Source organism: Corythoichthys intestinalis, chromosome 1 (assembly GCF_030265065.1).
Source record: "Corythoichthys intestinalis isolate RoL2023-P3 chromosome 1, ASM3026506v1, whole genome shotgun sequence".
Lineage (NCBI taxonomy): Eukaryota > Metazoa > Chordata > Actinopteri > Syngnathiformes > Syngnathidae > Corythoichthys > Corythoichthys intestinalis.
This window is the reverse complement of record NC_080395.1, coordinates 67,926,397-67,953,204: the sequence shown is the minus strand read 5'-3', so window position 1 is coordinate 67,953,204 and position 26,808 is coordinate 67,926,397. Positions and strand designations below refer to the sequence as shown.

The 26,808-nt window shown below is 39.5% G+C and overlaps 1 protein-coding gene across 2 annotated transcripts; it reads left to right on the top strand.

Moving 5' to 3' along the window:
- The first annotated feature begins 2,522 nt into the window (after window positions 1-2,522).
- Window positions 2,523-26,808, top strand: kiaa0895l. 2 transcript variants are annotated; one of them, XM_057837506.1, is made up of 7 exons: window positions 2,523-2,714; window positions 8,199-8,955; window positions 10,047-10,190; window positions 13,676-13,808; window positions 14,732-15,037; window positions 18,112-18,209; window positions 24,671-26,808. In XM_057837506.1, the coding sequence occupies exons 2-7, from the start codon at window positions 8,230-8,232 to the stop codon at window positions 24,830-24,832; spliced, it is 1,569 nt and encodes a 522-aa protein (XP_057693489.1). In that variant the 5' UTR covers window positions 2,523-2,714; window positions 8,199-8,229; the 3' UTR covers window positions 24,833-26,808. The 2 variants fall into 2 exon arrangements, with proteins under 2 accessions (XP_057693489.1, XP_057693484.1); XM_057837501.1 differs by having other exon boundaries at window positions 2,523-2,718; window positions 24,671-26,740.

The following is a 26,808-nucleotide window of genomic DNA, read 5'->3' as shown; positions in this document are numbered from 1 at the left end:
TTTTTTAAACTTTCCTTGGTATTTCCATGGGTCTGCATATATATATATTTTTTTTTTTCAAACTGCATTTTTCCATTCAGAGTGAGGCGGCTCACTTTAAATATATTCAAGTCATATAGGCATCTTTGAGTGAACTTCGAGTAAAATTCAAGTATCTTGAGGCCAGGCTGATTGTCCTCTTTTTTGGAAATCAAAATATGGTCACCCTATAGTAAGGCACGCCTTTCCATCCTCAGTAACGGTAACAGCGTTGCCAAGAAGAGAAAAGTAATTAATTAAAATACACACTACAGAAAAAAATACCGCCATTAGTAACGCCGTTATATTAGGCTCGAGCGTTTACGTCACAGCAGCACGGGATCGTGCGAGATTTGCGACAACGCAGCCATTGCGGAAGCACGTCTGCATCACGGGACATTGAAACTTAACGGCAAATACAATTGAACTACGAGTGCCAAAGATGGAAAAATGTAGCGAAAACTTGCCAGTTCGATACAGAGACAAACTTGTTACCACGGCGAAGGACAGATATGTGAGCAATTTTAAGGATGTGAACAATGTTGACCCTCACGAGCAAGCCGAACACGAATGGAATAAAGATGTCGACAAGCTTCCACCACTACGCGAAATGGACATCATGCTGTATTTAGTGTTTGGTGTATGTTACTACATTCATCAGCAATTCCGAAACTACAAACCGCTACAAAGCTACGAACAGTTTTGCTGCGGATGGGTGCAGGGTCTGCACATTATGACCATAGTAAACGGCAACACCATCTTTCTAGCAAAGGTAGGCAATGTGTGTTTACATTAGTCTGTGACCATGGATGTACAAATTTTTTGTTGCAGAAAATGTAGCCTGTGTACAAATTCTTTGCCACTCTCTCACGTCAAAATATTACAGCTTTTTCATTTAGCAACGGCAGGAATGATGTCTTATGAAGACAATGCACATGTATGCATGCTAGTTGTTTAGCTGTAGCTATAGCTAACAACAGGCCGACTCAGGGCGTAAAGTTACTGAAATTTGCGTGAACAAACAAAATTAACTTACCGGAGTGGAAGTGCATAGAGCAAACTCAGTGTGTAACTGGAGAATCAAACGTTATGCCCTTCCTTCTGATCGAGGCCACCCATGCCATTCTTCGACGTTTAGTAAGTTCAGATATGACCTTTCCCTCGCCTTGTCTCCATGTAGGGATCCGGAAGAAACTCAATGGTGTTCCGTCGAGCTGTACATTCTCCTTTCTATTCGATCGGTTGTTGCAATTCTTTACCGCACAATAATTTCCAACCATTTTTAAAGAGCAACCTGTGTTGAAATGCCTCACTGTTTATGTTTCTCGCTTCCACAATGGCGATAGCGGCGGAAACCTCGCGAGTGCCACGTCATACGCTCGAGCCTAATTCTAACGCTCTTATTAACAACACTGGTCATGTCAATACATTATGAAGTCTATGTTTAGATGTACCAGTATTATGTAGATATAAGATTTAGTCCTAGATTAAACGTTTACCTGTATCAGTTATTATTTAGAAATAAATATATCAGTTAGAAAATATTGTTGTGTTGTAAATGAGCAAAAAAAAAAAAAAAAAAAAAAAAATTGACAAAAATTTTCACATCATATTTTTAGCGCTAAGTGTTGCCTTTATTTTCTGATGGGGCTGCTTTGCAAACTGCATCCCGTACACTTGCTCAACAAATGGTTAAACGTCTTAACTGTCAGCATTTAAATAGCTGTGTAATTTGGTGACCACTGTTCCGGTGTTCTGAAAAAATTTGCTATCTTACAAAATTTTGCTCCCAAAGCTTTTATGGCGCTGAAAAAGCCCTCTTTTACATTCAGTTGGACTCTCAATGTTATCCAAAGGTGCTAACTAAACCAGATACATCATAAACATACATGTGCAACACGAAAATGGCTTAAATCAATACTTAACAACACGGCGAAGTCGTTAAAAGTGATAGAGCGAGGTGCAGTTGTTGTGTGCTGCTAACATGGTAGGATGTGTCTGAGGAAAACCTTTCTACATGTCTTTCCATGATCAAACTTAAGTAAATATTCCTTGCTTTAAAGAAAGTTTGTCGTGTTTACTTCAGAATCGCGGTATTCGCGGCCATTTTTTAACGTTACGCGCATGCGCAGAACTGCAAAGTAGAAATTTTTTTGATGGGTTGCAAAATTGGTCAGATGACCTGTTCTGTCACACATGTTCTGACACAAAGAACACCGGAAAAGGTTCAGGTGATCAGTTCGTTTAAAATTGTTTGTTATATTGAGTGTCTTAAGTTTGGTAACAATAAAAAAGTAAACGAGCCTGTAAAAACAATCAAAATTATTTATTTGAACTCTGTCAATTATTAAATCGATTTAATATTGTTTACCTTGATAAAAAAAATGACCGTCTATACGTATTTGTCTTCATTCAATGTTCAATAAAACTAAACGAAAGAAAAAAAACGTCGTTTTACTCTTCCGGGGTGACGTCATGACGCAGTGGCGTGTGACGTCATATGTTCCAACACTATTCCTGCTTCCTGGCCGGTCCAGGCAAGCGCCTCAGGCCCGCTTTCCACCGGACCGTTATTTGCCTTTCTGTATTGCTGCGCTCCCCTGCAGCAGAAGCAGACCTCCCTCGGTGTCAAAAAAGCTGGAGCCGTCATGTGTCAACGGAAAAGCCATCGCAGCGGTTCGGCTCCTTGGTTGGCAGTAGGTAATATGCATAGTGAGATCTTTGTGTTAGTGTCTCAGCAATCAATTTGAACTGCCCCCCGTAATTTTATTGAGAATGCCATTTAAAATACAGTTCTGTATTCAATTGGTTAAATGTGTTACAGTAGGAAGCTATTAATTTTTTTTTTCTGAGTAGCAGTGGTACCAGACATACTAATAATTACAAATACTTAGTTATAACTTACAATATATTTCATGTATGTAATTCTTTGAGTATTTTTTAGTTTTGCTGACACCTTGTAATGACAGATTTCCAAGAAGCAAGATATTACCCAGAATATTTTGTTGTGTAGCTACAGCAATGAGCAGGAGTAAATGCATGCAATTTATACCAGAACCAAAAACCATCAGTTACTGGCTCCATGAGGCTCTGTCAAAGATAGTTAATATTTCTCCTCTTACCTGTTAATTATTTCATAATGTAACTAATTTATGACGTGTTTAAATATTACTCAAATTCAGAGGTGGGTAGAGTAGCAAAAAATGTTTCTCAAGTAAGAGTAGCGTTACTTCAAAATAATATTACTAAAGTAAAAGTAGTATTCCAAAAAATGTACTCAATTACAAGTTAAAAAGTATCTGGTGATAAGAATACAGTGGTACCTCTATATACGATGTTAATTTGTTCCAGAACCTTGTTCGTGAGTCGAAATGGTTGTATGTAGAACAGGATTTTCCCATAAGAATACATTATAATTCCATTTAATCCAAGGGCGTTGGTTTGGTCTTAATTTTGGTAGGGACGATATAACAGCATAACCTGCATGTACAGTTTTTGTTGGGGACGGGACATTGATAAGACCAAACATATTTGTTGAATGGGTGTCAGGGCTAGATTTCTCACCAAGATGAACCTAATTAATTGATAGGCTAAATGATTGTTGCAAAATAAATCTGTATTGACCTATACAAACTTTCACAGTGCAAATTTATAATGTCTGAATCTGATAATTTTTGTTAAATCCAGTCAAATAATTTTCTCCAATCTTTTTTTGCGTGTTAAAGACTAGTTAACAGATTATGGCCTCAGATTCTTCCACTTAAATATTACTAAATATTACTATTTGTTCGTATTGAGCCCAAACATCTAAAAGTTGGTCATTTTTCACCTAAAAAAAAAATATATATATATATATATATTTCAAATAATGTTTTGAACAATATTCTTAAATTAAAAACATTTCTGACAAACAAGTTTTTCTTTTAAGATTAAATATACAAACGTTTTGCTTAAAATAAGCCTGTTAATCTTATTTTCAGCTTTCAAGATATCTCAGTGAGTAAAATCAACTTAAAGCACTGTTGCAGTAGCAAAATTAGTAGAGTGATCCCCACCTCCACAACATTGACGTCTTTTTACATTACATACAGTGGCTGCTGCTGGTGGAAAAAAATCTTCCAATATCCCTCGTTTTTGAAGGGCGCGGGGAAGGCGGCATGTTGTATTTCTGTCGGGCTGTGAATGGGTGTGTGTGGTCAAGTCATCAGCCAAACGTGCTTTTGAGGGGAAAAAACGGACTGGCACATTTAGCGAGTGAAAAGGGGTCAATGTAAGTCTGAACATAATGAAAGTACTGTAATTCACTTATTAATGGTAGGATCAATTCTATCCTTACAACGTATAGGAAGACAATCTAAATGACATATATAACTGAAGTCATTATATAAAGCAAATAAGGTTGCTTAAAAGTTGGTGGGGATAATTTGAGCATCCTGAAAAGTTGGTATTGTTATGTCCCTACTGTCCCTATGCAAACTTACGCCCTTGATTGAATAGTTCCACAGCCCGAAAACCAACACCAAATCCTTAAGAAATGCTGCTGGCACCATTGCAAATGGCAATTATACAGAGCAAAACAAATAAAAATATGAATAAAAACCGTAATAATAATAATACCTGTAGTAATGTAACGAATCGGGTTCTAATGTGGCGGATGTATTTTGGTTGGTGTACCTGAACGGACAGCGTGGCTGACTTAACAGAGAGAGAGGGGACTTTTTACGTTCACTTTTCATGTTCTGTTGTTGGGCGCATACGCAGAGTTTAACGGAGGGCCGGGGGCGTGCACCCCTGGTGGCCAAAAAGTGTCATTGCAACTAACTTTCCTATATATGATTTTAAAATCAAGGGTTTTCCAATAAAATATTGTTTACAAAAGTTGTAGAGCAATAAAACAACAAAAATGAATGAAATGAACAAAAAAAAATTAATAATAGGTCAAAATTATTTTTTGAACAGATCATGTGACTAGCACCTAAGACAGTCATTTTCTTTGATTGGCCAAAACCACCTGAGGACCGAAGAGGCAAGATGGATATAAGTAATTTTTTCAAACCTAACCTTTCAAAAGCGACAACAAAATGGTGAGCGGAGTTTCAATTAGCCCAACTAAAGACGCTAATTGTACAACAGAGCCACCACAAGCGGGCGTACCATATTCAATGGATGACGAGCTTTGCGAAAATGATAGCTGTCCTTAAGCAGCCTGATTTAGAATTCCCCTGAAAAATGATGGTCAAAAAACAAAAAAACGCTCATTTTCAACTTATTATTATAAATATTCTTGTAGCTTAATATTATTGCTGAGACTGCATTTCGGGGTCATCAACATGTTGTGCCCCCCTGCCCCAAAAGTCAAACTCCGCCTATGGTTGGGCTTCAGCTGCGGCGCACAGTAGGCATGTTGTGTTGCACAAGATCTGAAATAAATGACTAAAAACCTGACAAAGCTGGCGATTTCTTTGGCCATGTTACAATAATAACTAGACCTGCAAGCAGGACTGAACGGGCCCTCGCACTTTGGCGCAACTCGGACATCACGCAAACTCGGACGGCACGCAGGTCGGGTTGGTGGCAGACAGCCCCCATCTATATCTGCCAAGTTATGACTGTTCAAAATGTGTGGAGAGACGAAATGGTGAAAGTCATTATCACTTTTCTGTTGGACCCTTCTGCTTTACCCAAACATCAGTAATTTTCATCAGCCATCTCAACACGTCTTAAGGCTTCCCTTATGCAGGTTTGAGGTTGAATGATTTTTTTCCCCTTAAAGGAGGACTGTGTCCTGTAAAAAAGGCCATTTCCTGTTCCCACTAGGAGGCGCCAGGCACAATTGGTAATATTTCAATCCAGTCCTATTCAGGTTGGGATACCTCACACACTTGCCAGATTTAAAATAGATTGAACATTGTATGAGCGAGTTATAAGTCATTTTCCGAATTTGGTGTTTTGCTGAAAAAATGGACGATTTTGGCACCCCGTCCAGGTCAGGCCCGTGAATGAAAACACACCATTTTGATAACTTAAGATTTCATATGCCTCATGAACAGTCTCGCCAATTTTGAGGATGAGCCAACTAATACCCTAGGCGCCAAGGTCTCAAATGTGCACCCTGTAACTCGATAAAAATTTCACATTCAATCCAAAATACCCGATTTCCTGTTGGGTTTGGAATATGTGTGCAAGAGACTTTTTGGAGCAGTTTTGCACAACGTATTGACTGCCCGAATTGCATCACTCTACGTTAAAAAAACTTAAATGGAGAGGTCTTTTTGAAATATCCAAGGGGGCACCACTAAGCCATTTTGTTACATTTTTTCGTAACGTTCCAAGATTATCAAAATTTACGCAAAGCCGCATGTATGTGGAAAATTTGGTGAGTTTTCGTGCATGTTCAGGCCTCCAAATGTACTGTAAGCTGTACTATAAATCGATAAAAAATTCACATTCGATCCAAAATATCCGATTTCCTGTTGGATTTGGAATTTGGGTGCAAGAGACTTTTTGGAGCAGTTTTGCATAAGGTATGGACTCCCCAAATTTCATTGCTCTACGTTGAAAAAACCCAATCGGAGAGGCCTTCTTTAAAACTCCTTTCTGTCGCCACTAGTTGGCACTGTAGAGTTGGTGCATATTACCCCTACCAGACCCCTTCAGGGTATGACTCTCAACAAGTACTGGAAGTTTGGCGCACATATGTTGTAAGTTTTTGGCGTCACAATTTGTTGACAGTCATTTTCACTTTCCATGTTTTGACCCCTCCGCTTCAACGAAACCTCAATATTTTTCATCAGGCACCTGAACACATGTCTCAAGGCTCCCTTGATGCAGGTTTGAGGTCAATAGATTTTTTCCCCCTGGGGGAGGAGCCTGTCCCGTAAAGAAGGGCATTTCCTGTTCCCAATAGGGGGCGCTAGGCCTAATGGGTAATTTTTCAATGCACTCATGTTCAGGCTGGGATACCTCATATACATGCTAGATATGAAAAAGATTGAACATTGTATCAAGGAGTTATTAGTCATTTTCTGAATTTGGTGTTTTGCCAAAAAAATGGCCGACTTTGGCACCCAGACCCATGAATGAAAACCCACCATTTTGAGAACTTAAGATCTCATATGTCTCATTAACATTCTCACCAATTTTGAGGAGGATTCAACTAACTCCCTAGGCGCCAAAGTCTCAAATGTGCACCCTGTAAATCGATAAAAATTTCACATTCAATCCAAAATACCCGATTTCCTGTTGGGTTTGGAAAATAGATGTAAATCATTTTTGGAGCGGTTTTGGAGAACAAGTGGGGAGAACAAGTATTTCATACACTGCCAATGGGAAAACCCATTGCCACTGTATATAAACTGTTATTATTATACTGTGCTATCAAATATTACATAAACACATTAAGCCAAAGTACAAAAAAAAAACAACAACATTGAATTACAGGGAGTGAAAAAATAGACAGAAATAAAGCATTATGTGCCCTCTAGTGGAGAAAACATATTTTCTATTATGAAACTAAAAATATCATATCTCTGGTTTTCCGTGGTCAATCGGTGCCAAATAAAACCTGGGAGAAAGATTAAAATCCGCACATTCGAGTCATGTTGACGGCGACGCTCTATGTCAAATACTTAACTTTTTTACAGTGCTTTAATGACGCTACGTTAATTAACAGGCGGCATGATCATAGAAGGGCAAGCTTGAGTCTGATTGGTATAATGGAGTCATGTAATTATTGTTGTGACATCTCATTGGTGAAACTGGTAGAGCTACAGTTGGCATTGCTGGCAAAAAAAGGAAAATCTAATATGTAAAATAAAGAGGAAAAATGTAACGACAAGTGTAGCTCAAAGTAGCGGAGTAAGAATAGCGTTTCTTCTTCACAAATCTACGCAAGTAAAAATGTGTGACTTAGTAAAATTACTCTTAATTGCACATTTTTTCAAAAACTTACTCAAGTAAATGTAACGTGTTACTACCCACCTCGGGCCAAATTCTATTACTTGCTTGGTAATACTGCATCTGTGAATTTAACAATATTTTAAGATTTAATTGAAGTTTGAAGGTGAGATATGGGAAAGGTTAAAAAAAAAAAAAAAGTCCCCTCCCTGACACTGACTTGATCCTCAATAATTCCCCGTCACAAAAATACTCCAAGATCATCTTTGTTGTGTCTTTTCTAGCCTGAGTAAGGCAGAGCCGCTGACTGTGGTGATGGTGTTGGCCTGGGTCGAGGTCTTCATGGATCATGTTGAGGGTAACCACTCTGAATGTGCCGAGGACCTGTTGGATGTGGACAACTCCAAAGCCAAACTGAAAAGCAGTGCTAAAACAAAACGTGGACTTAAGGCCGAAAATAGCAATGTTTCCAAGCGGGAGAAGGCACCCCCAAATGGATTCCTGGCTCAGAAAGACACTGACCAGGTGGTTGAACGCAAGCCAGCGTCAAAATCGCGTGCCAAGTCCAAGCCTCCTCTCCGTCGCCCTCTTAGCCTAGACATGACACCTCAGCGCTCGCGACGGTCTCTGGAGCACACGGCAGACAGGCGGCTTTTGCAACCACCTTGGCGCAGCGGTTCGGCCGCCCCGTCGCCCCCCATTCGTAGCTTGACCAGCCTCGGCATGGGTGCCGGAAGTTGGATGCGGCGCAGTGAGAGCACGTGCTCAGTCAACCAATCTCTGAGTCTGCGTGCTAAAAGGGGACAAATGCGACCCGCGACCTCCCTACCACACATCGGGAGAAGCATGGGAAGCAGCACCGTTCCCCCCTCCACAAAGCCATGTCTGCTTGTTGCACTCAGGCCTCTGAACCTTGAAGAGGAGAAGCATAAGTTCTTCCAGTTAAACTACAACTATGAACCCCAATTTGAGTATGCAGAGCCAGAACTACAGTCTGTGCTAGACAAGTACAGCGAGGGGTCCGGCCTTTTTCTCGACCAGGTATATCACAATCTTCCAACGTAATATTAGCTACGTAACTGCAGTGTTCGGCATGAACGCGTTCAATGAACTAGCGTTCATGAACACGTTCATAATTTTAGGCGAATGTGAATTGGACCAGTGTTGTTAATCTTACTTTAAAAAAGTAATTACAGTTACAAATTACTTCTCCCAAAAAGTAATTGCGTTAATAACTCAGTTACCTGAATGTAAGAGTAATTAGTTACTTGGCAAAGTAACTGGTGATAATTTTCATGTTTTTTTTCTGGGGGGGGGGGGGGGGGGGGGGTCACACAATAAATGTGAAGTTTAAAGGGTTTTTGGGACAATTGGCCCTAGCCCTACCCTAAACTTAACTAGACACAGGGGTATTGCGGATATTGCGATAACTAGATAGTAACCTTTTCTTTATGCTGAAGTCATTTAATTTTGTGAATCAACAGATAAAGTTGTTAAAATTGCTCCCGTTATTGCATTAGTTCCCTTCTGTCTATTTTCGACATGTGTAAGTTTTAAAACTGTTTCATCATTTAAAGACAGATTTAAGTCAAGATTTTGCATTAGTTCATTCGAAACTAGAGCATTCACAGCCTCTTTCCAATTTTCAGGGCATTTACACGTCACTTTCTGTTCATTTTGGAGCATTTACAGGTCACTCCCTGTTGAATTTGAATCACTGCCTATTTATTTGGAAGATTTCCGGGTCAGTTCGTGTTCTGTAACCCAAAATCAACAGGAAGTGACCCATAAATGCCCCAAAATCAACAGGAAAGGACCCTCAATTGCAACCAGATCAACAGGAAGTGATTGAAAATCGGCAGGAAATGACCTGAAATGCTACCAGATTAAATTCATTGGCTGCCATTGACCACCACAGACATTCAATCAGTTTGAAGTGGGAGGGATCATGGCAGCGAATGAACGAATGTTTTCCTGAGCAATGTATCGAAAATCGTTGTATCGCCATATCGTGTGGTCATCGTTATCGTGAGCTTTGTTTCGCAAATTGTATCATATCGTGAGGTACCAAGAGGTTCCCACAGCTGGCTAACTGTAAGTTCACTTAGCGTTGCTTGTGTTTGTAACTGCAGGCTGTTGAAATCATGGAGTGTGTCTTGAAGAAATTTGGCTCCTATGAAACTTTTGAAGAGGTCACTGGTGGGACTGTACTTCCTAAAAGTCAAGTGTGGGCCACCGTGCGGAAATATTTGCAAAAGGAAGACTGTGTTGGGGAGGTAAGTGTACAAGTTTTTTGTCGCAAGGTCGTTTACCACCACTTTTTCAAATGGGACCGCCTCCCCTTTGAATGCATGAACTCTTCAAACAATACAATACAAAAATATGTATGGGTCATTATTTTTGTGCATCCCATTTGTGTCCCAAGTATAAATTAAGATGTATTTTCACTTAAGGAGGACAAGTACAACCCCTACCAAAAAGTATGGAATCACCAATCTCGGACGAGCACTCACTCAGACATTTTATGATGTAGAACAAACTCAGATAAAAAGCTTGAAAAAATAATGAATTACTTAAAAGTGCAACTCTGTCACATTCAGAAACACTAAAAGAAATTAATAAAAAAACATTGTGGTGGTCAGTAAACTTTAGTTTTATAGAGCGGGTTTATAGTTATAGTTAGTTATAGTGCAGGGAAATATACTGTATATGGATTCACTCCATTCTGAGGGAAAAAAATATGGAATCATGAGAAACAAAGAAATAACAATCAAAACACATCTGCAGTATTTAGTAGCACCACCTCTGGCTTTTATGACAGCTTGCAGTCTCTGAGGCATGGACTTGATGAGTATTCTTCATCAATTTGGTGCCAACCCCCCCCCATTTCCACTACAGGTTTTCAATAGGGTTGAGATCTGGGCTATTTGCAGGCCATGACACTTGCCACGTTTACATGGAGCCAAATATTCCAATTACAATCGGAATATTTGTTCAAACCGAATAAATGTGTTCCATATAAACACCTCATTCGGAATGAACAGGCCCAAACCGAATGGAATTTCATTCCGATTCACAGGGGTGGAATATTCCTTTTCCCAAACCGATTAGAAGTAAAATTATATCATGTAAACAGGGAAGCGGAATGGTGTCTGGTTGCGTTCTTTCTGCGCATGCTCCGTACTGACGTGGTGACGTCACTTGGTGACGTAAGTAACGTCACTTGCAACATGGCTTCCAAGCACACGCACAGCGCACCCACACAACTTTTTAAATGAACGGCGTATCATTCTGAAGTTTTGTTTCCACTCGAAAAGTTAAAACAGCAGCTGATCTGACGATCGATCTCCATGTTTTGCAACGTGACGCTTTGTTTTGATTAATCTGCGCATGTCAGACGGCAGTTGTCAAACGTCATTTCGGAATAAAGGCGGTCACATGTAAACGCTGGATCGGAATAGATGAAGTGACATGTAAACAGCTGATGTGAAATTTCCATTCGGAATGATTTGAATTGGTATGAATAAAAGTCAGCATGTAAACGTGGCTACTGACTGGATGAGTCTTTCTCCAAGGAATGCTTTAACAGTTTAGCTCTGTGGCATGATGCATTGTCATCTTGGAAAATGACAAACATATTTTCAATTGAAGGGATAAGAAAGCTGTCTAAAATTTCAATGTAAACTTGTGCATTTATTGAAGATTTAACCACAGCCATCTGCCCAGTGCCTCTGCCTGACATGCAGTCCCATATCATCAAGGACTGAGGGAATTTTGATGTTTTCTTCAGGCAGTCATCTTTGTAAATCTCACTGGAACAGCACCAAACAAAAGTTCCAGCATCATCACCTTGTAGATTCTTGACTCTTGACACCTTGTCCAATGCAGATTTTTGACTCTTGACAAGGTGATCCATGTCCGAGACTGGTGATACTATACTTTTTGCTAGGGGTTGTACTAAATACACAAATTAGTTGAATATCAATTGCCGTCTATCAGTGTTATTTTTGGCAGCCTTTTGATTTTCGTCCTAGTCTTTTGGACGATAATACTTATTAGTCTTATTCATATTTTAGTCATCTCAAAATTTTTTTCTTCGTTTTTCTTTGTCCAGTTTTTGTTGAAGAAAACTCAACTAATTTCATCTAGTTTTAGTAGGTTTACTAAAAATGTTTTTGTCTGTAAAATTTAAAAAATATACTCTAAAAATAAAGCTTTCGACTATTTCGAATGAACATTGACAGACATATTGTAGCGTCTACAAGGACAACGCCAACTTCGTGATAATACACACTCAGCAGGAAAACAGAACATTATTTTTATTTAATTATACCCACCTGGACGCCACGAACTGTATGTAAAAAAAAAAAAAAGTCCATAAGTATTTACGCTTTTTGTTAGCATTAGCCTAATGCTAACACAAACACTATGCTAACGGCACGATTTACATTTAGTGTGTGATGATCACGCAAACAAATCTTACCTGTGTGCAAGTCTACATGGAGACAACACACCAGTGAGTCGGGAAGCGGGGGAGGCCGCAGCACGTCACGGGTGACACAACCAGGCACTAAGGTGCAGGCTAACTAAACATTAAAATGTGACACATTGTGACAGGTCCAGAGGTGGTTAGTAATGCGCTACATGTACTACGTTACATTTACTTGAGTAACTTTTTAAAGAAAAATGTACTTCTAAGAGAAAAAAACGCTCTTACTCCGCTACACAAGAGTCATTACATTTTTCCTCTTAATTATACATATTAGATGTATTTATTTATTTATTTGCCAGCGATGCCAAGTAGCTGTAGCAGCTGTAGTAGTACCAAGTAGCTCTATCGATTTCATGAGAGGTCGCAACAATAATCATATGACTTCATTGTACCAATCAGACACAAGTTTTCCATTCTATCTTCATGCCAGCCTGTTCAATCATGTGGTGTCTTTATATACCATAAAAAATGAAGTATTTGATGTAGAGCGCTGCTCTCAACATGACTCAAAAGTGCGGATTTAACCTCTCTCCCAGTTTTTATTTGGCACCGCAGAAAACCGTAGATATGATCCTTTTAGTTTCAAAATAGTAATTATGAAGGAACCCTTTACAATTCAAGCTAGGAACTATTTTCTCCACCAGAGGGCACACATGCTCTTTGAACGAATAATGCTTCATTTATGTAATTTTTTTTCTCTCATCGGAATTCAATGATTTTTATGAGGGGGGATATAAAACAACAAAAAACAACAAAAATATAAGCAGTTACTTATAATGTTACTCATTACTTGAGTATACTTTTCACCCAAAACTTTTTAAATTGTACTTCAGTACATTTTTTGGACGACTACTTTTACTTTCGTAATATTATTTCGAAGTATTGCGACTGTTACTTGAGTAAAAATTTCTGCTACCCTACCCACCTCTGGACAGGCCACAGGTCCTGTAATGAATACCCTCTTAGAGCGAGTGTTCACGTCGCATCAGCGCCCCCTTCTCCTGTGTTCGGGGTGGTGTAATTAATTTAAATCTCTCGACTTTTATCGAACTTTTGAAATATTTTTGCTGACAAAAATTATATGACAATAATCACTGTTATCGTTTTATCGCCCAGGGTTAATACACACACAAACACCCCACTTATGGCTCCTGTGCAATTACATTTTAAAATGCAGGATTTTTTGGTCTAATTCAAAAATGTTCCTGACGACCCCTGCTGTAGTAGATGAAAATGATGGTTGTAACATGTGTGCGCATGTGTGTTAAGGTTGTGGTGCGTCTATCTGACGAGCTGCTATCTCAGGCAGTCATGATGGTAGAGAGCTGTCGGCCCACTTTAACCATTAACCTGGCCGGAGCTCGTCAGTTCTGGTTGGAGGGGATGCTGAGACACGAAATAGGTGAGATGATACAATTTAGGCCTTTTACATTTTTTGCTCCTTTTTATGCTTTGTAGTTACTGGCGGAACTGTCTAATATCTGTAAAACTTAAATTTTTAAATGAGACATTAAATCATGAAACCTCAAGGAATGTAGCACCACTCAAAAGGGGGTAGTAAGTAGGGCTGCTGCTATCGATGATTTTCGTCGTCAATAAATCGATGAACTAATTGGTTCGAATAATCAAGTAATCCGATAATGAACGTAGAAAATTCAAATACCTGAGCCTCAAACGTTAAAATAAATAAATGAGGATCTAAGTACAACAAAAGAACAATTGGCTGAGTTAGCAAAAGTTGGCTAGCTTAAATGCTACAAAATGCTAATGTTTTTTCTTTTACAATGCTCTTAACAAATGATTGAAACACATATCCCCACAAAAAATGGCTAAATATACCAATCAACTAAATTAGGAATACATTAAAAAACATTAGCCCAAACAAAAACTTAGCTTATGTTGGTCTTAACAGGAAGCAGCTGGATTCAGCCATGAAATGAGTTATGTCATCTACTGTTGTTATTAGAGGGCAGTGTATGCACCCAAATCAATAAAACTAAATACAAACACTTTCAAAACCAACCATTACAATGCCACTTTAATAAAAGGAATACTCAAAGCAGCAAAATTTAAATTGTATCCTTTTTCTAATTGAATTATTCGAGTTAATTGATTAATCATTGCAGCACTAGTAGCAAGTTTCTTTTTCTATAAATAAGAAACAGAGCATATACCCAAACAACTGTTGGATTCATGACACAAACCTGTACCAGAATAAAACCAGAAGATCACAACCATATTCCTGGCAGTTTCTGCAAAAGACCAGACCAACCCATTGGAGTTTAAATGAAATCTTTTTAATGAATTAATGTTTGTTCATCTCAGGTACACATTATCTGCGAGGGTTCAACAACAGTCTTCAGCCATGGGGCACACCAGAGGGCAGAAAGCAATTTGGCCTGAAACCAGCTAATCCTACTGAGGAGGGGTTGGCCAGCCTGCACAGCGTGTTGCTACGGAAGCAGCCATACCTGTGGCGCGCGGCTCTTCTTTATTATACGGTTTTCCATGCCGGCCACATGAGCTTTAGCCAGCTCTTCAGTCACGTTGAACGCTTTGTTCAGCATCCGGACGTCCGCTGGGAATACTGCTTGCGTGCCAAGAGAGGACTGACAGACACTTCGCTACCTGGTGATTGCGCATGCATGCACACAATGTGGCTAGAATCTGAGGCAGCTTTAGTCACACTCAGTGCTTGATTAGTAGAACAAATACAGTGGTATGAAAAAGTATCTGAACCTTTTGGAATTTCTCACATTTTTGTATAAAATCACCATCAAGTATAATCTGATCTCTGTCTAAATCACACAGATGGAAAAACTGTCGGCTTTAACTAAAACCAAACATTTATAGGTTTTCATCTTTTAATGAGGCTAGCATGCAAACAATGACAGAAGGGGGAAAAATAAGTAAGTGAACCCTCTGCCTAAGGAAACTTAACTGATTTGCTTCCAGAAACGTATAAATACGTTCTATTTTTAAATGCTTCATTGTTCCAAAAACGTATTTATACGTCTTTTGCATTTAAAAAAAATTTTTTTTTTACAAGAAGCACCTATAGCTTGCGATCTATCTGAGAAACAAAAAACAAGGCTCCAAACCCATTTTAAAGCAATAAAACTGGCCACTGGAGGGCAGTAGCACATTTTATAAGACCCGCAACCAGATTCAACAGCAATGAACGGCCGGGCAGCACAGTCAGAGCGCTGGTGGCATGATGCCAGGCGGCGCTCTGACCGAACAAAACAACCGACAGGACGCCTGGGAGGCCAGGCGCTGGACGACCGAGCAAAACGAGTGGGACCCCCAGTGCAGCGGCTCGCCGAGCAGACCCCGCAGAGATGCAAAAATAATCCATCTTTGCGAGACAGACAACGATGAGGGAAAAGTTTACACGGCTGACGTGGCGACAACGGCGTCATCTCGGCGACAAGGCGTCGTCTCTCAGTAGTCATGAATAAATAAATTGTTACTTTGCTAACAAAAGCTCTATTTGTCTGGTTGTTCATGGTATTTTGTAAAAGGAAAACAGTATTCAGATGTTTAGGATGTAACTAATGCAAAAAATAGCTTTGTTAAAATCAAAAGTCATGTTTGAAATGTATGTGTTTACAAAAAGCTCATTTTCTCCGTTTTTTTTCATCAGAAATTGGAAAACTGCTCTAAGATGTTTTCTAATGCTGATTTCTAAAGAATGGAAAAAGATATGAACTTATTTTTTTCTGCTGAAAGAAGAGAGTCTTTCTTTTGGCGGGTTCCATGTTTATATAGCAATAGAACAGAATTTTCGGTGGGCCTTGCAAAATCAGTCAAAATCCAGAAAAACGGCCGGGAGCGAAGGGCCTTGCGCCGGTGAAAATGGCTGGGAGTGAATGGGTTAAAGAGCAATTGAGACCAATTTTTACTCACTATAAAACACACACCTGGCAAGAATTGTCTTGATGAGAATGATTGTCTGATGTGCATCATGGCTCGGTCAAAAGACCTGCGATCAAGGATTGTTGATTTGTAGAAAAGCTGGGAAAGGATACAAAACCATCTCTAAAAGTCTGGATGTTCATCAATCAACAGTCAGAGAAGTTGTCTACGAATGGAGAGAGGCACTGTTGCTTCTCTCCCCAGGAGTGGCCATCCACCAAAGACGAAGCCAAGAGTTCAACGTGGAATATTCATAAAAAAAGAACCCTAGAGTGTCTGCTAAAGACTTAAAGAAATCACTGGCACAGTCCAATATCTCTGTACACATCAGCTATATGTGAAACTATGGCCATGAATGGTGTCTATGGGAGGAGTCCACGGAGGAAGCCACTGCTGCGGTCTAAAAAAACATTGTTTCTTGTTTAATGTTTGCAAAAAGGCACTTGGACAATCCCCAGACGTTTTGGCAAAATATTTTGTGGACTGATGAAACCAAAGTTGAATTGTTTTGGAGTAACGCACACAGTCATGTGTGGAGGAAAAATGGAACAGCTTATCAATACCAACATCTCATCCCTACCGTGAAGCATGGTGGAGGGAGCATCATGATTTGGGCTGTTTGCTGCTTCAGGGCCTGGACAACTTGCAATCATTATTGGAAGTATGAATTCAAAAGTTGATCAGGATGTTTTGCAGGAAAAACTGATGCCATCTGTCAGACAGTTGAAGCTAAAAAAAAGGATGGATGCTGCAACAAGACAATGATCAACTTCAGAATGGTTTCAGAAGAACAAAATACATGTTCTGGAGTGGCCAAGTCAAAGTCCAGACTTGAACCCCTTTGAGATGCTGTGGCATGACCTAAGACAGCGATTCATGCCAGACATTCCAGGAATCTGAGGAATCTACAGCAGTTTTGTAGATAAGAATGGGCAAAAATTAATCCCAATCGATGTGCCGGACTGATCTACAGCTACAGGAAGCATCGGGCAGAAGTTATTGCTGCCAAAAAGGGGCCACAAAATATATGTCATTCTTTGCATACAATCCTCAATAAAATATGAAAACCTATAAATGTTTGGGTGGTTTTAGTTAAAGCAGACATTTTTTTCATCTGTGTGATTTTGATAAAGATCAGATCACAATTGATGGTGATTTTAAGCAGAAATGGTAGAAATTCCCCCCCCCCCCCCCAAAAAAACGGAAAAAAAAAAAGAACGGATCCTGAAATGCACCAAAGTACTGTATAAAAATGAGTATTTTTTTTTTGTCATACGTATTCTGATCATCTTGTTCACACAACAGCGAAAATTGCAGTCAACTGCAGTTGCTTATGATATTACCACATATAATTCTTGTAGCTGATATCTTACAATAATGGTTCCAAGTAGGGTCATGGATGGGGGATACTAGCTTTTTCCTATCCGTTCCTCCATATCACTGTCAGCCATTTTTTTTCTGCCATTAATCCCCAAAATCTCACTCAGCCAGTGAAGATCAGGACAGGGGGTTTACTGTAACATGTGTATGTATTTTAAATAGTGCCATTATGAGCATAGTCTGCACATGATGGCAAAGTAGAGTAGAGGCAAAGTGACTTGTCTGACTTGACAAAGGAGTCGAAAGTACAGGAGGAAAAAAACGTTTTAACGGTAGGAATTAAACAAAAATATAAACATCGTAAATTAAGATACATGAACTTTCCACTACACTCTGTAGTGAATACAATATGTTAACCTTTTCAAGTTGATGTTATGCAATCTGGGTACCTTGTGTTACTTGTGCAGGCTGCTTCAGTAAAGACCAAGTTTACTTAGACGGGATTCTGCGGATACTTCGGCATCGAAGGGACATCGACTTCAAGATGTTGACTTCCTTAGGAAAGGTCTGTGTCAGTAGTTTTATGCATCAACACGCAATTTGTTTTTCTTTTAATAATCATTTCTCATTAAAACCAATACTATTGACAGTTTTTGTGTGCACTCACCTATTTTTTCATTTCCTTGTCTAACCAAATGAGTCAAACCGTTATTTTGAGATGGCATGCTGTGATGAAGGGATAAAATCTACTGGTGACTTACGAACCAGATTCCCAAAAAGTTGGGACTCTAAACAAAATGTGAATAAAAACTGAATGCAATGATGTGGAAGTGCCAAATTTCAATATTTGATTCAAAATACAACATAAATGACCGATGAAATATTTAAACTAAAATGTGATTATTTTAGGGGAAAAGTATGTTGATTTTAAATTTCATTGTGTCAACAAAACTTAAATAAATAAAAGTCAGGACAAGCAATAAGAGGTCAAAAAAGTCAATTGCACATATGATGAACAGCTGAAAGTAACCATTGTCGCCGATAGGCATTAAGGGAGTGCCAAAAAATGAATTAATAGAGGCATCGTGATTCGACACGTGATGATTCAATTAACACAAATGTTCAAGAATGATGATTTTCCCGAATTACTTTGGACAGCCGCTCGTAGCTGAACGAAATTCAGGACACGTTTGCCGCCCGGACACCTTTAACGGACACACGCACAACGTTATGATTGAAACTGCCGGTTACTAGGCGAGAGATTTACTCCTTTTCAAAAGACTGGAAAATCGATTTGTGTATGAGACTGGCAGGGATTGCCAGGGACCCGGCGGTCCGCTCCTGTTTGCAAGTTATTTTTTAGAGCGAGAGGGGAAGATAGTTCGTTGCTCCTTGTTTTTCAGTTGTCCAGCAGTAGTTTCAAGTCATGTCAATTGAAAAATGTCCTGTGTTGCTAAGACTCGTGTGGGTCTATAAGAGGTAAGTACACAAACCCTCTTGGACTGTTTAGCCTTTATTGTTGTTGTTTTTGAGATGCTAACATTCAGCGCCGAGCGCTAAGCTAATTAGCTAATTCGTTAACGTGTATTTCCATGTGCATTTGTGCGTTGTTTGTTGGTGTACAAAAGTTACTCCATATGCAGAACGTGTAAAACCATGATTAAGTACAACGGCAACACTACAAACATGCGAAACACTACAGAAATCTGTGAAAACAAAGTATATTGGTTAAAAGAAGTCTTATTTGTAAAGACACTTTGTTTCCAGGAAATGTGGTATTCCACCTGTGTAAATGTTATTGTATTGCTGAGAGAAATAAGTACTGCCTTTAAAATGGTTAATGTTTTTGCACTTGCACCAAAAAAAAAAAAAAAAAAAAAACAGTTCAAAGGAAGTTTTTTGTTGAATGAGCATGTCTCCATCGTTCCTGTTGAATCATTATGGATATGTTAAATACATAAAGGACCTAAATTTGATTGGGTACTTTATTAATTAGTAATGTAAGATGCATCGATAGTCGTGATAACCGTGATCGTCAATACCGTAATCATCGTTCAATAATCGAATCGTAGCACCCTGAATCATAATCAAATTGAATCGTTGGGTGCTAAAGATTGGCCTGTCTCAGATAAAGGTTTTTCTTTGCCACGCTGCCCTGAAAACCAGCATCCCGGAGTCTTCTCATCACTGTCAACATTGACACTGGCGTTTTAAGGGTACTATTTAATGAAGCTGCTAGATGAGGACCTGTGAGGTATCTATTTCTCAAACTAGAGACTTATGTACTTGTCTTCTTGCTCGGTTGTGCAGCGGGGCCTCCCGCTTCTCTTTCTACTCTGGTTAGATCTCGTTTGTGCTGCTCTCTGAAGGGAGTGGTACACAGTGTTATAAGAAATCTTCAATTTCTTGGCAATTTCTCTTATGAAATAGCCTCCCTTTCTAAGAACAGATTGTCAAGTTTCATGTGAAAGTTGTCGTTTTCTGGCTATTTTGAGAGTTCAATCAAATCCACAAAGGTGATGCTCCAGATACCCAACTAGCTCGAAGGAAGACCAGTTTTATAGCTTCTATAACCACCTAAACTGTTTTGAGCTGTGCCAACTTAATTGCACAAGGTTTTCTAATAATTCATTATCCTTCTAAGGCAACAAGCAAGCACAACGTACCATTAGAACACTGAAGTGATGTTTGCTGTAAATGGGCCACTTTACAAAACTACGTAGATATTGCATTAAAACCGGACGTTTCCAGCTAGAATTGTCATTTACCACATTGATGCTGTATGTTTTTCTGATTAGGTTAATGTTATTTCCATTGAAAAAACTTTTTCTTTCAAAAAGAAGGACATTTCTAAGTGACCCCAAACTTTTAAACCTTAGTGTATATATACTAAATACGTAACTAGCTTGTTAACAAGGCAGATAATGTGGCTAGTTAGCATGCCAAGACGGCTGACCTGATTCCTCTCTACCATTACCCAACTTTTCTAATGTTTTCGTGCTAGGGTACTTGCCAACAGTCCCGGATAGTGCGGGACAACCCGCAATACAGTATAGGAAGTTCCAATTGGTACAGCAGACGCGGACGGAACCAATCGTAACTTCCTATATTGCGGGTTGCCCCGCACAATCTGGGACTGTTGGTAACTTAATTATTTTGCCATTGTAAACTTCCGTTCAAAATAACATTTTCATAATACAGACTGTGGTGTTTTTTCTCTCTGGCGTCTGTTTTGAGAGGGAGTGGGTGGGTGGTTGTTTGGGCGTGTATATAATGTGTAAATAATAATATGAGTCACACACTCTTGCTCTCCATTAATATTCAACTAATATCAACAGTAGTAGTGGTATGTGTTTTACATAAAATCATTTTGATAATACATTTTTTAAGGTCAGTTCTATATTACCAAAGTCATTATAAATTCAGGGTAATTTAACATATATACTGTATATATATCTTTATTTGTCCTTATTTTAGGGCAGCAGTAGCTCCGACAGCAAATGGCATCAAAATCAAAAGCTCCAGATCAGCCAACAGTTCTGAAAACTTTTCAAAAACAGAACAACTATGCACCTTCATCCAAACATGCAAAAGACTTCAATAATGCTGTGGCATATTTCATAGCAAAAGACATGATGCCCTTTCAAACAGTAGAAAAACACAGAAACTGTTGTTCAATGGAAAAAAAGTTTGGCTTTTTAAAAAATTTTTTTAACCTATCTCAAAATAACACATTTTAGAGCTAAAATTGCAGTGCTGTGATACCATAAAACCACAGTATTTTTGCTGACGGTTAGCATACCGTCAAAATCTCATACCAGCACATGCTTAATTTAGGGGTGTGCCATCTTAAGCGATTAATGTGAGTTTGTTTTTTTTGGACGGAGGAAAAAGCTCACCGCCTTCAGCCATTGTTTCAACTCTTGTCTATAGAACGGAGTAGGGTCATTGACCGACATAGCAACAACCGGGGGGGGGGGGGGGGGAGCGCTCCCGCTCCATTTTTGGGACATAAAAAATAGCTAAAACCGTATGACGGTGTGATGGAAAATTGTGTTGGTTTTGAAACCGTGACGTTTTAATACCACGGTAGACATTGAAACCAGTAACCGGCACATGCCTTGTCGCTGAACACCATCCATTGTGCCATCTGCCAATGCCAACTGAAAGTCTACAGTGCAAACAGGAAGCCATTTCTTAACACGACCCAGAAGAGCATTTTCTCTGGGCCAGGGATAATTTAAAATGGAGTTTGGCAAATTGGAAAACTGTTCTGTGGTCAGATGAATCACGATTCCAATTGTTGTTTTTTTTAATGGAAAACCGAGACACCGCGTCATCTAACCTAAAGAGGACAACCGCAAGTTGTTATCAGCACTCAGTTCATAAGACTGTATCTGTGTTATGGGGTTGCATGAGTACTTTTTGTAAATGAAGCAACTCTAGCCTCATGTATCACATACCTATCAACCTTAGGCCAAGATAGCTTTGATGATACAGCGTTTTTTCCCCGTAAAATGTAAACCAGACCTCATACCTGCCTTTGACACCATTTCTCACATAATCCTTCCCGACTGGCTCTCCTCCATTGGTATCACCCACACACCCCATTCTTGGATCACCTCCTACCTGTTGACTGCATACAATTTGTCAAATTCGGCCTCCACAAATCCAAATTCCTCTGTCTCCGCTGGCGTGCCCCAGGGCCCTGTCCTGGTGCCGCTCCTCTTCATTATTTACATTCTCCCCCTTGGTTCCATCTTTTATAAATACAACATTCACTTCCACTGCAACGCGGATGACACGCAGCTCTACATCTCTTCAAAACCAACCTCCTCCCTTCCACCATCTGCCTAAAAGACATTAACTCATGCTTCTCCTCAAACTTCCTACTGCTCAATAGCTCCATAGTTGAAGTCCTCCTTGGAGGTACACATGCCATGCTCACCAATGACAATTCTTCTCGATTTCCATCAATAACGTAGCCATCATTCCTTCCACTTCGGTTAAGAGTCTGGGTGTCATCCTCGACAGCCCTTTCTCGTTCGGCTCCCATATTAACGACACTACAAAATCAGCCTACTTCCACCTTCATAAGATCTCGTCTCCTTCCTTCTGTCACCCCTCACACCGCCGCCACTCCTGTGTGCAGTCTAGTCACCTCCCGGACTGACTATTGTAACTACTTTTCAGTCTCCCAAACAAATGCCTCTAGAAATGCTGCCTCATTACTCGAACCCACACCACACACCACATCACCTCCATCAACTCCACTGGCTCCCAATTAAACAAAGAATTATCTACAAGATTCTCATCATCCCCTTTAAAGCACTTCACAGCCCGGCTGTATCTAACATCCTCTGCAATAACACTCCACCCTGGTCACTTCATTCCTCTTCTTCCCTCCACTTTTCTGTTCTTCGAGCTCATCTCACCACCTTAGGTTCCAGGACCTTTAGTCACACTATCCCCCAGCTCTGGAACACTCTACCCCCTGACCTTTGTAAGATATCTACCCTTCTCACTTTTAAAGTACATACTCAAAACACATCTGTTCAATCTTTCATACCCACCTTGATCCTTAGCTCTGTTTTACCTCGACCTCTTAATCTATTACTTTTATTCTGCTTTTGTTTATTTTTAATATCTCTTGTACAGTGTCCTTTACTGCTTTGAAAGGTGCTTGAAATAAAATGTAGTGATGCACGATAATACATTTTTCAACTGATACGACAACTGATAATTTCCTCCTCGTTCCAACCGATAACCGATGTCAAGCCGATAATTCTATTAAAAGATTTATGTAAAATGTTTTTTATTGCTTGAAATAAGCATTACGCTTATTTTTAGCTTAATAAAAGCCTATTTTACTTATTTCAAGAAATCCGCGTAAAACTCTTCAGTACTGTCTGATTATTTCAGTTATTTGTAGTAGATTTACACTGAAAACAAGGGAATTTAACTTGAAGATAGGTTTTTGCCAGTGCAGTGATATGAGTGGCTCCTTCACATTATCATGTGTATGTGTAGTATATCACGAAAGTGAGTACACCCCACTCATTTCTGCAGATGTTTATCTTTTCATGGGACAACACTGACAAAATGACTGGCACAATGAAAAGTAGTCTGTGTGCATCTTATATAATAGTTATTTTCCCCTCAAAATATAGCCATTAATATCTAAACCCCTGGCAACAGAAGTGAGTACAACCCTTTGAAAAAACGTACATGTCCAAATTGAGTACTGCTTGTCATTTTCCCTCCAAAATGTCATGTGACTCGTTACAGGAGTGCTGACAGCATTGCTGCAGAGATTGGAGAGGTGGGGGAGGTCAGTCTGTTAGTGCTCAGACCATACGCCGCACTCTACATCAAATTGGTTTGCATGGCTGTCACCCCAAGGAGGAAGCCTCTTCTGAAGACGGTACGCAAGAAAGCCCGCCCGTCTCATCAGACCATAGGACATGGTTCCAATAATCCATGTGCTTTGTTGACATGTCTTCAGCAAGCTGTTTGCGGGCTTTCTTGTGTAGTCTTCAAAAGAGGCTTCCTCCTGGGGTGACAGCCATGCACACCAATTTGATGTAGAGTGCGGCGTATGGTCTGAGCACTAACAGGCTGACCCCCACCTCTTCAATCTCTGCAGCAATGCTGACAGCACTCCTGTAACGAGTCACATGACATTTTGGAGAGAAAATGACAAGCAGTGCTTAATTTGGACATTTAGGGATGTACGTTTTTTCAAAGGGGTGTACTCACTTTTGTTGCCCGGGGTTTGGATATTAATGGATACATTTTGAGTCATTTTAAGGGAAAATAAATTAACTCTATTATATAAGCTGCACACAGACTACTTTTCATTGTGTCAAAGTGTCATGTTGTCAGTGTTTTCCCATGAAAAGATATACTTAAATATCTGCAGAAATGTGAGGGGTGAAGTCAATTTTGTGATAAGCTGCATTTGTATCATATAACTTTCTGTACATGCACTCCTTTTGTGGTAATTCTGAACACTCACTCCTGTAGGTCTCCTACGAAGATGTGGAAAGGTTGCGGCATTTGGCAGTCATGGACAATGCCAGAATCCCACATTTCATGCGAGACCAGGAGCGGTACCTTCAACATCTGGATCACATCGTTGCTGTGAACAAAGTTGACGATTCAACATTACAGCAATTGCTTCCTTGACTTGTGCCAGTTGAAGCCGGAGGGGCCAATGGAATAGCCGCTGTAGCCCTCAACGAACCCTGTCATGAACCACGAACCATGTCATGCTGTGGCCTTTTTGGCACTTAAATCAGTGGTTTCCAAACTACTCCACATAGGGCCGCAGTGGGTGCAGGATTTTGTTCCAACAAAACGAGATGACACCTTTGCATCAACCAGGTGTCTTACAAGTGTAATCCGTTGACTGCAGTCAGGTGCTGCTTATTTTAGCAGAAAACCTCATTGGTCTGTGCTCGATCAGGTATGAACAAAAACCAGGACCCACAGTGGCCCATGAGAACCGGTTTGGAGACCCCGGACATAAATGATTCAGTATTAGAAATTATTTGAGCATTTAGTGGAAAAAAACAACAACTTGAATGATACCCAACGAAATGGGACATGTACTGTACACTTGCACCTCTAGCTAAATTCACATTTTGTCCAATGCATGTTTTTAATGAATTACACACAGCCTCACTTTCAATCTTGTTTGAAGTATTACCTCAATATACACCATACTCAACACTATAAATGTAGAATTAATGTACTCTTTGAAACCAATGCCTATACAAGACACTGCTGCAAATTGATTAAAAAAAAAAATCATGTCTTTAAAGGTGACCTGACATTATTTTCTTCCAATATTTTTTTATAACCTTTTAGAGCTAAAACGAATACTCGAGCAACTCGATTAACTCCAATTTAAAAACTGATCAGAGTAATTTTATTCACCTCGAGGAATCGTTTAATTTTGCCAGCTCTAAGCATCACGTTTTGCCCGGACTACTTATTAATGCGGGACAACGCACTGACGTTACGCGTGCAGAGGAAGAAGCAACCTGATGCATGATGCTAAGGTGGTAGCAGGTAGCGTCTGATGCGTCTCATAGATATCACACGTATATAGAACTAGATGCGAAATGACAGACTCCGCGGCGTTAATAAACAGCCGCCATCTTAAAGCAGTAGACTTCTCAGCGGTCATAAGATTAATGTTACTGTCCCTTGCTCACATAAGGTTAGCCTTGCAGAGGGCTAGGTTGCTATTAATCATGACTACTGTTGATGCGTGGCTAAAATGTCTGACATACAGGCTTTATTTAATCTGTAAAAACATAGCGCTGCAGAGTGATGAGGGTGTAAAATTAAAAACATAATAAAGCTAACTGTCAATTTTACCTCAGTAATCATTACTGGCTAAAACAAGTAGCACTGGTCCCTACTGTGCTCCAATACAGCTGGTATCATACACTTATTTTGAACACTGCAAAAACTCAAACTCCTATTAGGACTTACAGTTTAGACTAACTTAAAAAAAAATAACTTGACATAAATGGAAATTCAATTGGAACACGTGGGAAAAACACCTAAATTTAAAGTGATGTGTGTTATCAAGCGCAATGACACTTTTAGGAAAGAAATAAGGATTTTTCTTTATAAGACCTTCAAGTTTTTTGTGTGAAAGCCGTGAATTAGTATTTTTTTTCCTAGTCACATCTGAGATGCTTTTGCTGGCTATTTTCAACAATGTACATCGAAAATAAAGACATTGACTGAAAATGCTTCAATATTAGAGGAAATGTTTTCTCATGTATTTTTATAATTGCTCTTTACCTAAAAAAATGTTTTATCCCATTACTTGATAATTTTCTGTCGAATACTCGATTACTAAAATATTTGATAGCCACAGCCCTATAACCTTTGATGCAGGGCCGTGCAGAGACCGATGGAGGGGCATGTGCTCATAGATTGAAAGGGGCACATGAACAAGTATTTAATACACCTTACAACAACATAACTTCCATTTTAACCAGTTTTACAGTTTAATTGGCAGTGACTGTGACAGACTTTAATTGGGAGGGGGGAATAGTAAATAGAAATCAACACCGTCATCCCTTTCTGGCTATGGCTCAGTCAGTCTTTTCCTCTTTTCTTCCTTCAACCTCTACATCAAA

Bases quoted from the DNA above. Each gene is read 5' to 3' on its own strand.
- kiaa0895l (XM_057837506.1), top strand. From the start codon at position 8,230: ATGGTGTTGGCCTGGGTCGAGGTCTTCATGGATCATGTTGAGGGTAAC. The intron at 8,956-10,046 runs GTATATCACAAT...TTGTAACTGCAG, and splicing joins CCGGCCTTTTTCTCGACCAG to GCTGTTGAAATCATGGAGTG. The intron at 10,191-13,675 runs GTAAGTGTACAA...ATGTGTGTTAAG, and splicing joins AGGAAGACTGTGTTGGGGAG to GTTGTGGTGCGTCTATCTGA.